The 17558-nt window shown below is 42.4% G+C and overlaps 1 protein-coding gene across 1 annotated transcript in view; it reads right to left on the minus strand.

Annotated features, from left to right (window-relative positions):
- Positions 1–17558, minus strand: part of ect2 (epithelial cell transforming 2) — a 299642-nt gene that overhangs the window by 172924 nt on the left and 109160 nt on the right. The window contains 1 exon segment of the mRNA XM_088312727.1: positions 9931–10004. Coding sequence (XP_088168853.1) covers positions 9931–10004 — 74 coding nt within the window.

Raw genomic sequence — 17558 nt, forward strand, 5'->3', positions numbered from 1 at the left:
ATTACTTAAGACGTTGTAAACTTCCCTAAAGGAGCATTGATAAAGGAAACATCGCGGCTGATGCCCAATTTTATTTAGGACCAGGACTGTTGTGTCTGAAAGCTAACTGTAGTTAGCACACACAGGCTATCTTGTGCGTCTGATGGAACGTCGCACACCACATCCTGTTGTTTTTAAAAAATGGGTTATGCATGTTGATGTGATAACAATTGTGTTTTGCTGGGCAATGTTATTTCAGAGTTTTAAGATATGCATCACGCTCGAAATTTCTCTACCTTTCTCTTTCTTTCTTATTTTTTTAGGCACATACCACATTTTGAATATGCAGATGATATTATGCATACTATAGAAGCAAAACAAAACGTTTTGTATTCATAGGTTAAATAAAAACAAAATTACAAATTAATTCAAGAGAAGATTTTAGTTTTCTTTAGCACCGTGCATTTCCTCAATATTATTCATATATTTCTCTCCCTTCTACATTAAAAATGGATTAGTGCTCAAGAAAAGTGAAATATGTTTTCAAGTATTTATTTTAGTATTTATAGGTAGTTTAATAATAGTGCAACTCGGCATAGTCTATAGTTTTTTGTTTCATTCAAAATGCACTAAACATTTACACGCTTACACCAAACAATGTGTATTTTGTTTTCGGATCGCTGCAGCATCACACAGGCGCACAGAGACATGCATGGCAGAAATAAAAAAAAATAATAAATTAAAATATCAAATCAAATCTTGGCTTGCGTGAATCGTTACATCCCTACTTATTTCCCATTAATGTCCACTTAGTTTAATTTCCAGAGTACAAAACACACCTTAGCCATAAACATTTAGCCATAAAAACGGATTTGTACATACATTCACCGCTTCAGACGAATAGCTGTGGGTCTCCACCTTTTTAAATGGGGTCTTAACGATATTATAAACACAAGAATATGCTTTTATTTCGCCAAAATGATGCTGAACGCAGCTATCGTTACACAGTGTACCTAAGACTCTTGTTGTCACACAAGGCAAATTCACAGATAAGCGCTGACTGGGGTCGCACTGTAGAGATGTCTATATTTATTGCAATCAATTATTTATGATCTAAGTAGGAGGCATGCCCCAACAACAAATGGCATCAGCGACAGCCGTTAAAATGCTTTGCATAAAGACCACAATCCATTAAGAAGAGCCGTTGGAAGAAGTTGGTGGAACTAACTCAAAGAGCCAAAAGTGTTTATTTGTTGGAAGCAAAATCACTGAGTTTCTTTGGAATTTACGTGTTCCGGTCTAAGAGTGTCTGCTAAATTACTAATGTAGCCGGCGTCTCATTTTATGTCCAGCTACGTATGGATTGAAATACAACATTTCTGTTCATAGCTGCTGGCTCTCCGCCCAAAGGCGGTTCTAACCAGATATCTGTGAATAGTCGATTGTGCACCGAAGCACTTATTTTGGGTCATTCCCGACAGTGCATTTCACTTTAGCGATTAGCACTTTTGCTGAGGTTTGTGCCCCATGTTCACGCAACAGGCCACACAGTACTGATTATTAAAACAAAAGTGTTAAGCTCTTCGCTCGTAGTCCCGTTAGTAATTTCTTTCATTGCTACTTGAATGCTCGGCGCCAAACTACCTTGCGCTGCAACAGTATGAGCTTTATTTGTACTACATGCAAGTCCGTGTACAGCAACAGCAACAATCAGCGTGATGACAAATAAACAACCTCACCAAAAAGTAGCGTTTTATACAAGGAGACGAACGACGGGTCTGAAGTGTGCTAATTGCTAAAGTGCATTAGTGTCGGGAAAGACCCAAAATAAGTACTTGGGTGTACAGTTGATTTTTCACAGAGGTCTAGTTCGAACCGCGTTAGGGCAGAGAGCCAACAGCAATGAATAGAAATGTTTTTCAAATACGTATATAGACAAAATATAAGATGACGGCTACATTACCAATTTAGCAGACACTCTCAGAGGGGAACACGTAAACGGCTGACATCATAATGACCAAGAGATTCAACGTCAAACATATATGACCATATTTTCACGGCCAAAAGACATGCCGTATCAAAGGGCGCAGCGTCAGTTGTTTATGATATTTATGTATTTAACGCATATACTGGGCACACTGCACTATGAGGCGCATGCTAGCTCATGCATGCTACCTCTCATTTAGAGAACGGCAGCTTTGTCAATAGCAGTCCCACAGTTGTAGGAGCTTTTGTGACAACACAGCAGAAGAACAAAGTCACGGGGGGACGTCACTAGCCACCAGACTCCTTACAGTCCCGGTTTTAAATCAAAACCAAAACACTGAAATCACTGAACAGCATACAAGCAAACAATGAAACAAAGACAAAAAATTAACACAAAACATGCATCTCTCATGTCATTGCTATGCAAAAAAGAAAAAAGAAAATAACACAAAAAGAGTACCGCAATGCATTGTAGGAGTCTTTCAGCCTCAGCCAATCAGATGGCTGGTTAGAGAGAAGTCGTGAGTGGTGCGCTTTGGACAGTGTATTTTTTTTTTTTTTTTTTGCAGTCTGTTTCTTGCTTGCAATAACATGAACGATAAGACAGACTACGACATCGTGGACAGCAGCCCTTTTGTCCAGCTTTCAAACCATACCCTACAGTAGAGATTTACACAATAATGGGTCTCGAAATTATATTTTTAATCAATTTAGCTTTGCTAAGGGACAATGGTTTTTTGACATAATCTGACATATATGTACAAAGACATGAACATTAGTACAAAATGTAAAACACTTTGGGGTTTAAAAGAATGCATTTTCATATACACATTACACAAATCCAAAATTATACTTAATACTTATTCATTTTAAAAGTGAAAAAGAATGCCCCCCTTACAAAACCTCTTAAGTGTCCTTGCATTATTACAGTAATAGCTTTTATTGTTTTTAATGTTATAATGGCATTTTCCATCATGTGTGTAAATGTCACTGTATATTGTGAGGAAATTGTGAATTTTGCACCAAAGCCTGAATTGAAAAAAAAAAAGATAAATTAAAAAAAAAAAAATCTTAAAAGCAGCCAGAAAAATTGCGATTAGTTTTTTTTCAGGCTGTAACCTGTTACAATTTGGTACATTTCATGTTTTTTGTTTATGCATAGATACATAAGAAAATAAAAGAATCGATTCACAACGCCATGTTAACCAAAGCATTCTCTCTTGTCTGAGCTGTAAACAAACTGAACACTTACGCACAATTACCTAATATGATGTAAACTTCCCTTTCATAGCAAAACAGCAGTGATAAACAAGCAATTTTAAAGGAAACACGTTGCGGCTGACGGCCAATTTAATTTACAACAGCGACTGTTATTTCTGTCATAGTCAGCACAGGCTACCGTGTGCGTCTGATGAAACGTCGCGCGCGATGTCTTGTTGTGGTACGCCAACATAATGTAGCGTCGACTGTGGATTGTGGCGGCGTTAGTCAGCAAACTCACGTGTATTAAAAACCAAAACATGGTTTCGATTTACGCGTGATTGACATCGAAACAGCTAGAGCACAAGTGCTAACTTGCGTCCAAGTGCTAACTTGCGTTAAGTTTATGAAGTCGGAAATTTCAACACCCTAAGTACAACATGACGCATTTGCCACAAGCCATCGATGGCAACACACAACAATAAAACAAAACATACATAGGACGTTAGAATATACTATTTATAGCGCTAAAAATATTGGAAAGAAATGGGTTAACAATTGCGTTTTGCTGAGCAATGTTATTTCTGAGTTTTTTTATATGCATCACAGTCAAGATTTCTTTCTCACTCTCCCGATCTCTTATTTTTTAGGCACATACCACATTTGGAATGTGGAGATGATATTATGCATACTAGCTAAGCAAAATGTTTCGTATTCAGGTTCAGCCATTGATGGCAACACCCAACAATAAAACATAACATACCTAGTTCATTAGAATATACTCATTTACAGCGCTAAAAAATATTATGGAAAAAATGGGTTGTACGTATGGATGTGGTAACAATTGTGTTTTGCTGAGCAATGTTATTTCCGAGTTTTTTGATATGCATCACACTCGTGATTTCTCTCTCTCTCTCATGCTCCCTGTCTCTCTCTCTCTCTCATTTTTTGGTAAATACCACATTTTGAATGTACAGATATTATGCATACTAGATAAGCAAAACAAAAGTTTTGTATTCAGGTTTCATAAAAACAAAATTAAACATCAATTCAAAGGATGATTTTAGTTTTCTTCAGCACAGTGCATTTCCTCAAATTTAGTCAAATGATTTCAGTCCCTTCAATAAAAAAATGGATTGGTGCTCAAGAAACGTCAAATATGTTTACAAGTATTTCTTTTAGAATTGAAAGGTAGTTTCATAATAGAGCAACTCAGCATATTCTGTAGTTTTTGGATTCATTCAAAATGCACGAAACATTTAGACGCTTGCGCTAAACTTCAATATGTATTTTGTTTGTGGTTTGCTGCAGCATCACACGAGTGCACAGAGATAAGTGTGGAAGCAATTTAAAAATATAAACGAAAATATCAAACAAAAATTGGGAACTGAAAATCTAAAATCTAATCGAATCGGGGCTTGAGTGAATCGTTACATCCCTAGTTATTTCCCCACAAACACTTTGAAGATCTCGGCTTTCTCAACCGTTTTGGTTATGATGAAGGGTTTGCAAAAAGGTAAGTGTGATTACAATCCATTTTGAAAAAAATGCGTTGCATGTATTGTGACATCTTGTGAGTGACTGATGGCTGTGATGTATTTAAGTGCGCATGGAAGGAGCAGAGGAGAACAAGCGTGCAGGTGTTAAGTCGAGAGCTAAACAACAAATGTAGCTGTTAGCATGCATCCGCACTTTTTCCAGCGAGAGTTCAGTCATGTGATCGCTGTGGCGGCGTACGTGCCACCCTCTGCTAACAGTGAGACAGCCTGTGATGTACTGACTGCAGCTATGAGCAGGCTACAAACACAGGCCCCGAATGCCTTGCTCCTTATCTCTGGTGACTTCAATCATGTTTCTCCTTTCTCCTCTCTGCCTTCATTCACACAATATGTAACCTGCCACACCAGAGACAATAAAATATTGGACCTTTTCTATGCCAACACCAAGGAGGCGTACACATTACTGTCCCTCCGCCCGCTGGGCAAAGCTGATCACAACTTGGTTGCTCTCCTGTCTGTGTACAAACCTCTGGTCCGCAGGCAGCCATCTGTGACACGCACAGTTCAGAGATGGTCTGGAGAAGCCGAGGAGGCCTTAAAGGACTGTTTCAACGCAAGTGTGTAGGAGGTATTCAGCGAAGACCACGGGGAGGACATTAATGGTCTAACAGACACAATTACAGACTATATTCATTTCTGCATGGAGAACCCCATTCCCACCAGGACAGTAAGATGTTTCTCCAACAATAAACCCTGGATCACACCGGACATTAAAGAAGAAGAAAAAGAGGGCTTTTGTGTCTGGCGACAAGGAGGAGCTGAAGAGAGTGCAACGTCAGCTGAGAAGGAGGATCAGAGAGGGGAAAAAGTCCTACAGGATGTAGATTGAGGAACAGCTGCAGATTAATAATGCCAGGGATGTCTGGAGGGGCCTGAAGCCCATCTCAGGCTACGGACAACCAGGTAAGACCCATAAGAGGGAGGGCCGCCATTGGGCAAATGAGTTGAACCAATTTTTCAATAGGTTTGATCAGATGCCTGCCCCCGCTCGGTCTCCCCTGCTGCAGCCCCCACCAACCCCTCCTGCCGCTGCGAACGAGACCCTCCCCCCCCCCCCCCACTCTCCTCTCTTCTCTCACCCTCTCTCTCCTCTCCCACTCCCTCACCTCTCTTCTCTCCCCTCTCTCTCTCTCCACAGGTTTTAGTTTCACAGCCACATCAGACAACCACCACATCCTCCTGCTCATTCTTGTTCCTCACAACAGCTCAGGTGAACAACCAGCTGAGAAAGATGAAGGCGAGGAAGGAAGCCGGTCCAGATTGTATTAGCTCCCAGCTCCTCAAATCCTGCGCAGATTAGCTCTGTGGAATCGTCCAGCACATGTTCAACCTGAGCCTGAAGCTGGCCAGTATCCCCCAGCTGTGGAAAACATCCTGCCTGGTTCCAGTTCCAAAGACCCCTCATCCAAAGGAGCTCAACAACTTCAGACCAGTGGCGCTGACGTCTCATCTGATTAAGACCCTGGAGAGACTGGTCCTCGTCCATCTGCGCCCCCAGGTGATCTTTTCGATGGACCCACTCCAGTTCGCATACCAGCCTGGCATCAGTGTGGATTATGCCATCATCTACCTGCTCCACACTTCACTCTCCCACCTGGAGAAGGCGGGGAGTACTGTGAGGATCATGTTCTTTGATTTCTCCAGTGCTTTCAACACCATCCAGCCCACCCTATTGGGAGACAAGCTGGAGCAGGCGGGAGTGGCCCACCACCGCATCACATGTATCCACGACTACCTCACAAACCGGCCACAGTACGTGAGAACACAGGACTGTGTGTCTGACGTGCTCCTCTGCGGCACGGGAGCGCCGCAGGGAACTGTTCTGGCTCCCTTCCTGTTCACCCTCTACACCTTGAACTACAAATACAATTCCACTACCTGTCACCTGCAGAAGTTCTCTGATGACTCTGCGATTGTCGGCCTCATCACTGACGGAGACGATCGGGAGTACAGAGGGGTTACACAGGGTTTTGTGGACTGGTGTCAGCAGAACCGCCTCCAAATCAACACTGGGAAATCCAAAGAGCTGGTGGTGGAATTCTGCAAGCGTCTGCACTCTCCACTGGCAACAGTGAATATCCAGGGAACAGACGTTGAGAGGGTCTCAACTTACAAGTACCTGGGTGTTCGTCTGAACAATAAGATGGAGCGACAACACAGACGTTCTCTATAGGAAGGGTCAGAGCATACTCTTCCTACTCAGGAGGCTGAGGTCCTTTGGCGTTCAGGGGACACTATCAATGCTGGGCAACCCAGCCCATCCACTCAATGACACTCTTAGAACACTCCACAGCTCCTTAAGTGATAGACTGTTACACCCGAGCTGTACGAAAGATTTTGCCGCTCCTTCCTGCCGGCTGCTGTCAGACTTTTTAACAAGAACATTAGTCAGGCCTACAAACGGGCGGGCATTAGTGCAATTGTGCAGTCCTAGGATGCAATACACACTACTACTGTGCTTTATCCTATGCTGTACTTAAATATTGACCAATGCTGTATTTTGTTTACCATTAGAGTATTCTTATCATTACAGTACTTTTATCACTGCAGTATTTTCTATCATTACAGTACTTTTACCATTACAATACTTTTATCATTGCAGTATTTTCTATCATTTACCATTACAGTACTTTTATCATTGAGGTATTTTCTATCATTGCAGTATTTTTTTTATCATTGTAGTACTTTTACCATTACAGAACTTTTGTCATTGAAGTATTTTTAGCATTGCAGTATTTTCTATCATTGCAGTACTTATACTATTGCAGTACTTTTATCATTGCAGTATTTTCTATCACTGCAGTATTTTTTTATCATTACAGTACTTTTACCATTACAGTACTTTTGTCATTGAAGTATTTTTAGCATTGCAGTATTTTCTATCATTCAGCATTTTTTTTTATCATTGTAGCGTTTTTAATTATTTCACCTCTGTACCATGGACAGACATTAGGAGTGTTTCCTTACACTCGTATACGTGTGTATATAGATGGGGATTTGTGTATAGACGTATATACCGAGTATATTTGCATGCTTTTTATGAATGTCTGCTGCTAATGTTATACATTAACCGCCGCCTCTGTGTGATCTAGATCTTTGCTGCTGTAACACTGCAAATTTCCCCATTGTGGCACTATTAAAGGACATCTTTATCTTTATCTGTATCTGTATATATGCCTTAACCTTATCAATGACAACGTAGCAAAAAATCCACTATAATGTGCGGTCTTAGTACTAGCAGAATAAATAGACCTAATCTCACCATGCGTCATTCACAGCACGGCTGAGAATCGAACTTAAAACAATCATTAGAATCAGAATCAGAATGCCCTTTGTCATTGTACTCAGTGTGCAACGAGATTAGAGAGCTCCCCACTCCGGTGCAATACAACAATAATTTAATTTACATATATATATAGATATATAGATATATATATATATATATATATATAGATATAGATATATATATAGATATATAGATATATCAAAGATTAAATAATTAAATAGAAAATAAATATTAAATTGGATTAATAAAAATACATTATGTTGCTGTTACGCAAGGTAAGGGTAGGTGTGTGTGAGAGTTCAGCATGGAGATGGAAGAAACTGTTTTTCAGTCTGTTTGTCTTTGTTTTAATGCAAAACTAATAAGCCGAGCTTATGTCGCCATGTTTTCTGTTTTTTCAGGCAATTCTTTTTTTCTGGTGGAGTGCAAAACACTTACCTCGCTGACAGTTTCGGATGTCATTTCAGCCTTCGTTAGAGAGCTGTCACACTACGTGTGGCGCGTCTTAAAAAGGTTGATCGGGTTGGGGAACCTACATATTAGGGATCCCCAAACCGATCAAAACTGCACTCCATCCCGCCACACGGACGTATGACAGCTCTGACGAAGGCTGAAGTGACAGACGAAACTGTCAGGAAGGTAAGAGTAATTTGCTCGCCACCAGAAAAAAAAATATGTCTAGAAAAAAGAAAACTTGAAACCTATTGAAAAAGAAGACAAGATGATTGTAATAACGCTATATATGTAGCATTCTTCCAGTCTCGATCAATTTAGTCTCCACTACAAGTCCAGTCATTCGGGCACAATATTTTCCTTTTCCTGAGTACCTAGCTCGTACATGTATGGTCCAACTAACATAATTCCAACAAGCTCCTCTTCCTCGAATTCTTCAAACACAGATACAGTTTGACATTTCGTTTTCAGAGTAAATTTCTGACTGGCTTAATTTTAAATATGGTGAGCTCTGCCATAAATCCCTTGGTATGACGTCACACTTCCGGGTTTGTCGCTCTAACTAAATCTAACTTCGGGAAAACTATTATTTTGCCAAAATGTTTTTTTCATGCTTTATTATTTGTAATATGTGTAATTACTTTACGTGTGACACAAAAATTTATTTCATTTAATACTAAACTTACCTCACACTAGGTCTTTAATAGTTGAACAAAGAAAGGTTTTAGGGTTTCCAGAAAAGTGATGATTTTGGAGGTATGAGGATTCTGCTCGACACCATGAATATTCTTGACAGAGAAGACAGATGGTTTAAAAGAGTGAGAGAGGCCATCTTGAAAGATCATCTCTAAAAGGTGGAGCTGGCTCATGACCCACCATACAATGCCATCCTTTTCTTCATTAGAAAGAGACTTGCTGAGATAGTATTTAAGAAATAACAAAACCAAGTCACTAAGCTTTCTGGGGCATCTCCACTACCTTTTCACAAGTCAATGGAATATTAATGACTGAATTTCTACCCAACAACTCTTGTTGATGGACTTCGGTCTCTCAGCAAAGCATCTTCACAACTGTTGTTTTGTTGCGTGCCTCCAACTTGGAGCCTATATATAAGTAGAGCTTTCCACACCAACTCAGTCTGGTGTCTTAACCAAGCCTTGTTGCATGAAATGATGAAGCCAGCGCTGATGAGAGGTGAACCGTCTTTTAAGACAACCAGACCAATGTGTTGCCTCTTTGGTGACCCTAGATAACCTCAAGCCGATCGCCGCACCTCCACGGTGGCGCCGTCTCATTCGAATTTCTGCCCTAAGAAACTCCAATAGATTCAATGCTATTAGAATGAAATGACCTGGATGAATGAAGAAAAATACACAGGCACACATCTATAATATATAAGCTTCGTTATCCAAAACATTTTAGTATGTTAAATATGAAAAAAATTAAAATGAACTATTAAGGACTTACTCATCATTTCTTCTTTCCCAAGCTTTGTAAATCCATGACGGAGAGAGGATCGGTGTCCCCATACACACAGCCAGCTAAAAGAAATCAACATATTAAATAGCAGCTGTATATTTATTTCACAGCAAGAGCTGTAACAAAGCGCTTTCCATATGCCGCCATGTAAATTGGCAGGTAATTAGAACCCAAATTAAAACACACAAACACATATACAATAAATACCAGCAGAACAGTGGCAGTCTCATATTGAGTCGCAAGCTGATGACACATTTTTATTCTTTAAACGGTTTTTAAAAAAGGACAGAGAGGGGGCTTGGCAAATATTTAATGGAAGATTATTCCATTGGGAAGGACCAGAAACAGAAAAGAGGCCTCCTAAAGCTGCGCTTAGTCCTCGGCACCTCCAGCAGCATGTGGTCCGCAGACCTGAGGCAGCAGGCAAGTGTGTAGGGGTGGAGGAACTCGGAGAAGTACGCTGGGGCTAGGACATGTAAAGCTTTGAAGACGAACAGAGGTATCTTAAAGTAACTCTAAAGTCCACTGGGAGCCAGTGAAGAGAGGTTAAGATTGGGGTTATGTGATCTGTCTTCCGAGCGCCAGTTAAAAGGCAAGCGGAAGTGTTTTGGACCAATTGGAGGCGCTTGAGCGAGGACTGGCTGACTCCAAAGTAAAGTGCATTACAGTAATCTAGCCTAGATGTAACGAAGGCATGGATGACTGTTTCTAGATGCTGCGGGGAAAGAAAGGGCTTCACTTTAGCCAGCTAACTAAAATGAAAGAAGCTGGATCGAACAACAGCAGTGATTTGCAGATCTAATTTAAAATCACTGTCCAGTTGTAAACCCAAGTTTGAGACTGTTGGCTTTAGATAAGTTGTCAGGGTGCAGAGGTCAACAGGGTTGAGAGTAGAAGGGCCACTGGGACCGAGCACCATAACCTCTGACTTCTTTTCATTGAAATTCTGGAAGTTAAGTACAATTCATATTTTGATATCCTGAATGCAGGACAAAAGTCTGAAGGAGAAAGCGTCTTTCTGCTCAGCTGGACATAGATCTGATTGTCATCTGCATAGCAATGGAAGGAAATGCCTTGTTTTCGTAGGATGGAACCTAGGGGCAGCAAGTATACCAAAAACAGCTAAACGGAACCTCATGGGACACCGTACAATCAGGGGGCAATGCGGGACACCTGGGCGAACACAAAAGGTCCTGCCAGTCAAATAGGAGCTAAACCATTCTAGAGCGCGACCACGAATGACCACCTGGTGCTGTAAACGAGCCAGAGGAATACTGTGGTCCACTGTGTCAAATGCTGCAGTTGGATCTACCAAGACGAGACATAGAAAGTCTCCAGTGTCGTTTGCCAGGAGGATATCATTCAAAACTCGTAGCAGGGCTCATTCTGAGCTATGCATTTCCTTGAAACCTAAATGAAAAACCGCTAAGGCATTGCGTTCATCCAAGAAATATCGTAACTGCATGTGCACCACGTTTTCCAAACTTTTAGATATAAAAGACAATTTGGAAATGGGTCTAAAATTTGACAGAACATCTTGGTCAAGGTCAGGTTTCTTAAGCAAGGGTTGCACCACAACATACCGTATTTTTCGGACTATAAGTCGTAGTCTTTCTCGTAGTTTGGCCAGGGGTGCGACAAATATGCTGGAGCGACTTATCTGTGGAATCATAAACCTACATTTCCCCAGCGATCAATAAAAAAATTCTGATAAACACATTAGTATAGCCATTCTCATGTTATTTTCACTTTAAAACGCAAGAGGGGGCTCTAGGCCTGTGTGTCTGTTCCTGTTACTTACGTACCTCTGTCGATTGATCATTTCAACATTGACAGTAATTAAATAAAAACAATTGAGAAGGGCTGAACAACAATGACACCGAAAAGAAGATCATATTCTGCAGCTCTCAAGCTAGAAATCGTGAAAAATTAAGCCGAAAACGGTAATCAAGCAGCAGAAAGAAATTTGGAGTCAGCGACAAACTTGTCAGAGACTGGCGAAAAGCAGAGTCCGGAGTTGGCGGAGCTGTTGAGAAGCGACAAAGAGGAGGAAGACTTCACTGGATTTAGTGACGTGTAGTGACACTGACAGTAATGCTACAGTTATCTGAATAAATGTTACGTTAACGTACAAGGCATGCTCACTGATCGTTGTTTACGTGTCTTGCTACGTTAGAAAACCTTACATTTATTCAGCCAGTTTTCCCTATACCAATTAGGGCTGCACGATTTTGAGAAAAAAAAACCTAATTGCGATTATTCAGACCAATATTGCGATTACTATTCGATTTGCGATTTTTGTATTTTACATGTTAAAATGCATTAAAATGCTACTGTTATCCGTTTCTGCTTCGACTTGCTTTATTTTATACACTCTTCAACTTTTATTTTACAATTGTCTCTCATTTCCTCGCTCGCCACTGCAGCATATCCGCTCATCTCCACCATTGCACTCTTCCTCACGCATGCGCACACACACCCACATGTCACACACAAGCTTGTCACAATGCTCGCAACTATAATTGTGAGTCAGTTTAGTTTCAGACAAAGAATTTGATCAATATTACAATACAAATCACTAATGTCACCATTTGATGAAAAGTACAAGGGTGCTCTCTTCTGGCGATTGTGTTAGGGGGCTAGAAAAAGCAGCATATTCACCATTGCGTGTATCAGACAGGCATGATCACAAGTTACAATGTTGCCATTTTTGCTGAAAAGATGCTCTGAGAGGGAGCTTGTCGCCGGTATGCACAAATTCTTACGAGAATTTTTTTCATAACGTGAATGCTATTTTGAGTGATCTTAGCTTAGCACGTGAATGACCGCTAGTTGTTGCCTCCCCTTCATCTGTTTATTTCGAATCTGTTTTACAGTCTTCATACTCAAATCGGTGGTGGTGTTTTAAACGTTGAAATACGTTGGTCCTGTTGCCTCTGGATCTGATGTTTTTTTTTTTTTTTTATGCGGTTCATATTTGTCGAATCCACCGTATGTCCAAATAATAGACGTACGCCCGTCTATCGTACGAGCATCTCCCTCTCCTCATCTACGGCGGCAGAAGTTACTTCCATTACATCCACTTCGGTACACGGCAATCACAGAAAAAAACAGGTGCACGCGTAGTGTGTTAGAAGATTAGAAGATTAGAAATCCCTTTATTGTCATTGTACTCAAGTGTGCAACGAGATTAGAGGGCTCCCCTCTCCAGTGCAATACAACAATAATACAGACAAATATATAAATTAGATAAATCAATAAGAGCGTGCAATGGAATTTAGTACTGAATAGTGTATATAAAAACACATCACAATGCTGTTCTGCAAGGTAAGGGTGTTCTCGTGTGTGTGTGAGAGTTCAGAATGGAGATGGCTCTCGGAAGGAACTGTTTCTCAGTCTATTGGTCCTCGATTTGATGCATCTGTATCGCCTGCCAGAGGGCATCAGGTCGAACAGGTGTGAGTTTGGGTGGGTATTGTCTTTGACGATGTTGAGAGCCCTTCTGAGGCACGGGGCGGCGTAGATGTCCGACAGTGAGGGGAGAGGGCAGCCAATAATCCTTTGCGCTGTTTTGACTGTCCTCTGGAGCCTCACTCTGTCCGCCTCAGTGCAGCCGCTGTACAAGGTGGAGACACAGTACGTCAGCAGGCTCTCGATGGACGAGTGGTAGAAGGCTAGCAGCAGCTTCCTGTCCAGGTTGAATTTCCTGAGGACTCTCAGGAAGTGCAGACGCTGGCGGACCTTCTTTACCACTGCTGTGGTGTTGTGAGTCCAAGAAAGGTCGTCGGAGATCTTTACTCCCAGGAACTTGAACGTGTGGACCCTCTCCACACACACGCCTTCGATGCAGAGGGGGGGCGGCACCGTCTTGTTACTCCTGAAGTCGACGACAATCTCCTTTGTTTTTGCAGTGTTAAGGTGCAGTCTGTTGTCCTTGCACCAAGCTGTCAGTCTCTTTACCTCCTCTCTGTAGGCTGTCTCGTCACCTTCCGAGATCAGACCGACCACTGTCGTGTCGTCAGCAAACTTGACGATGGTGTTGTTGCCGTGGGCCGGGCTGCAGTCGTAGGTGTAGAGGGCTCAGCACGCATCCTTGAGGGGAACCGGTGCTCAGCATGCGGGTGGAGGACGTGTAGGGGCCGAGCAACACAGTCTGGGGTCTGTTGGTCAGAAAGTCCTTAATCCAGATGCATGTGAGGGCAGGGAGGCCGAGAATGTCCAGTTTGGCGACGAGGATGTCTGGGATGATCGTGTTGAATGCCGAGCTGTAGTCCACAAAGAGCATCCTTGCATAGCTCTGCTGTTGTTGTTGTTGTTGTTGTTGTTGGGCTGGCGCCTGGGCGGAACCTCCCAAGGTTCGCCCAGCTAGCGCAATCACCTTCTGCGGCTCGGTGGAGAGGCCGTTGTGAGGGGGAGGTGCGTCGCCGAAAATCCTCTGCCGGAGGGGAATGAGTCGGGGCACCGCAGGAGCCATAGCCAAAAGGTGGCAGGAGATAGTGGCGGCGCCCTCTCCCTGACCGGTCCCTCGGACCGAGTCGTGGGGTGATATGGGTGCCGGCAGGATACATTCGTCGTCGACGGGGGACCGCCGACTCGTCCAGGAGACCACGTAGAGGTTGTATCCTTCCTCCCGGTGGCCCAGCACAACATGCACAGCAGTGTCGATGGCGTCCTCAATGGATCTGTTAGCCCGGTATGCAAACTGGTAGGGGTCCAGAGTGGGAGGAAGGCAGTCCCTGATGTGCTGGAGAACCAGCCTCTCGAAGCACTTCATGATGACTGGTGTGAGAGCAACAGGACGGTAGTCATTCAGGTGGACGGCTGGTGACTTTTTGGGGACAGGAATAATGGTGGAAGTTTTCAAGCAGGAGGGGATGACTGCTTGAGCCAGGGAGCGGTTGAAGATCCTGCAGAAAACATGTGCCAGTTGGTGGGCACATGCTCTGAGGACCTTGCCTGGTATTCCGTCGGGTCCAGTAGCTTTTCTGGGGTTAACCGCCAGGAGCGCGCGCCTCACATCGTGTTCCTCTACGATGAGTGGGGGGGAGTTGGAGCATGAAGTGCGGGGGTGTGACGGTTGGGGCGAGTCAAAGCGAGCAAAGAAGCAGTTAAGCTCCTCTGCCAGCGATGCACTCGGGTCTGCAGAGGTCGTGTTGCTGCCACGGAAGTTGGTGATGCTCCGTAGACCCTGCCACACCTCCCGTGGTCTGTTACTGGCAAGGTGGGCCTCCAGCCTCCCCTTGTAGATTGCCTTGGCTAGCTTGATGCCTTTGCTCAGGTCAGCACGGGCCACCCTGTACTGGGCTTTGTCGCCTGACCTGAAGGCAGCGTCCCGGGCCTTGAGGAGAGCGCGAACCCTGCTGGACATCCAGGGCTTCGCATTTGGGAAGGTCCGTATAGTCCTGTGTAGGGACACAGTTTCCATGCAGAACTTGATGTAGTCCAGTACACAATGTGTGTAGACATCAAGGTCCTGATGATCAAAGAGGCCCCAGTTTGTGTCTTGAAAGCAGTCCTGTAATTCACTCATGGCGTCGTCACGCCAGGTTTTTTTATTGTCGGACAGCGCTGACGGTAGACACCGAAGCGCAGACTAACACGTTAGCCAACAACATTGATTGGCCAGCGCCATCAAGACCCGAGCATCGACAATTCTGGTTGGCTAATTCATCAGTCACTCAAATGCCAAAGGTTGGGGGAGAGAGGAAAAACAATGAAAAACCTCACTGTCTTGCGATTAGATAATTGCACTACATCAAACCACAATGTTGATTTGATTTCGATTTATCGTGCAGCCCTAATTTGAATTTTATTTTAAATTGCCTTTCAAGTGGACTTCTGTTGGTCCTCTGGCGTTGGATTTCATCCAATAAATTTCCCCAGAAATGTGACTTATACTCCAGTGCGACGTATATATGCTTCCTCCTTCTATATTATGCCTTCTTTGGCTGGTGCGACATACTCCGGAGCGACGTATAGTCCGAAAAATACGGTATTTAAAGTGTTGGGGAACTACACCACAAGAAAGAATGCTGTAGATAATGGCGAGAACCGATTCGCCAATACTTGGGAGAACTTCCTGAAAGGACTGAGGAGGGACAGCGTCATATGGTGAGCCGGATGGCTTAATATGGCAAACCACATCCTCTAAAACTGACAAGGAGATCGCCTCAAGGGAATCTAACACTGCAGAACAAGGAACGTGTACAGAGGGGTCAGATGTAGCATTTGAAACAACAGTCCGAGCTGTAGCAACCTTGTCCATAAAAAAACTGCAAAAATCTATTAAAAATTTCAGTGGACAAGTCTGTGCAATTTGGCTGCCGGGTTTAAGTGCAAATCGAAAGTATTAAATAGAGTTTGGCCCTGCAATTGGCTGGCAACCAGTTCAGAGTGTTCCCCCGCCTACTGTCCAAAGATCGCTGGGATAGGCTCCAGCACCCCCCTTGACCCTAGTGAGGAGAAACGGTACAGAAGATGGATGGATGGATAAATAGAGTATGCAGATTATGACAGTTTGCCTGCTGACTTTCTGGCTGCAGGTGACATAAGCAACCTGTTGTAGCTTTTTGGGACATCTCCGTCGATCAATAATCATAAAGACTTGCGCTGTAATGAGGCTCCACATAAAAACTGCTAAGTGATAATGTGTTTTAATTTGTGTTCTAATTACCTGCTAATTTACATGATGGCATATGGAAAGTGCTTTGTTCAGCTCCAGGCATTGTACTGTTTTGTAGAGTTGGAAGGTGTACTCAGCATGCATTGTGGGTGTTTTTTTTTGTTGTTGTAAATAATTACAGGTATGTTATTTTTAGTCTATTTTTTCTCAACACAATGTCATTTATTTGCAATCACATTCCTTGTTATTTGTTAATTATAATTGACTTAAAACTTATTTTCCTCGCTGTGATTTGAATTTTAATTGACTTAAAACTTATTTTGCACCGCAGGTTTCTCATGTACGGTGACTATATAGTATGATTCAGTTTTCTTTATTGTAGGTCAGGCTGCCACCTACGAGGAGCGGTGTGGCCTGTTTGTTCAGTGAAATCTGAACACCAAATCAAGCTGCATTCCATGTTTTAATTATTTGTAGTTTGATGCAGATGACAAATTATGAAATGTTTTCGTTCATCATTGCGGTATATATATATATATATATATATATATATATATAGATATATAGATATATAGATAGATATATATATATATATATATATATTGTCATATCGCCCGGGCTCTAATGCTTATTTTAAATTTTCAATAAAGGAAAACGCACAATTATACAACATCTTTCAAATTGGACAATGATAATTGTTTCTGTGGATTTAACTTACTGCCTCATACTTTAGCCCTGTTTTGAAGTTACACAGTGCACAGTTACGGAACAAAGTAAGGTTTTTAGATATGGCTTCAATGCGACCCATTACTTGACAGCGGCTACATTACTTGTGCACAACAACACAGCATATTGCCTCACCAAGTTTCAATTATGAGCATTCATCGGATATGGGGATCTAAACTTGATACAAAACACCCAAATGCTAGATTTTGACCATCCATGTTAGAATGGCTGTTGTGGAACAAACGGCAACAATTACAGATAAGAACCT

The sequence above is a fragment of the Idiotropiscis lumnitzeri genome, chromosome 13, assembly GCF_059441095.1.
Source record: "Idiotropiscis lumnitzeri isolate Australia: NSW breed Sydney's pygmy pipehorse chromosome 13, RoL_Ilum_1.0, whole genome shotgun sequence".
NCBI classification, from domain to species: domain Eukaryota; kingdom Metazoa; phylum Chordata; class Actinopteri; order Syngnathiformes; family Syngnathidae; genus Idiotropiscis; species Idiotropiscis lumnitzeri.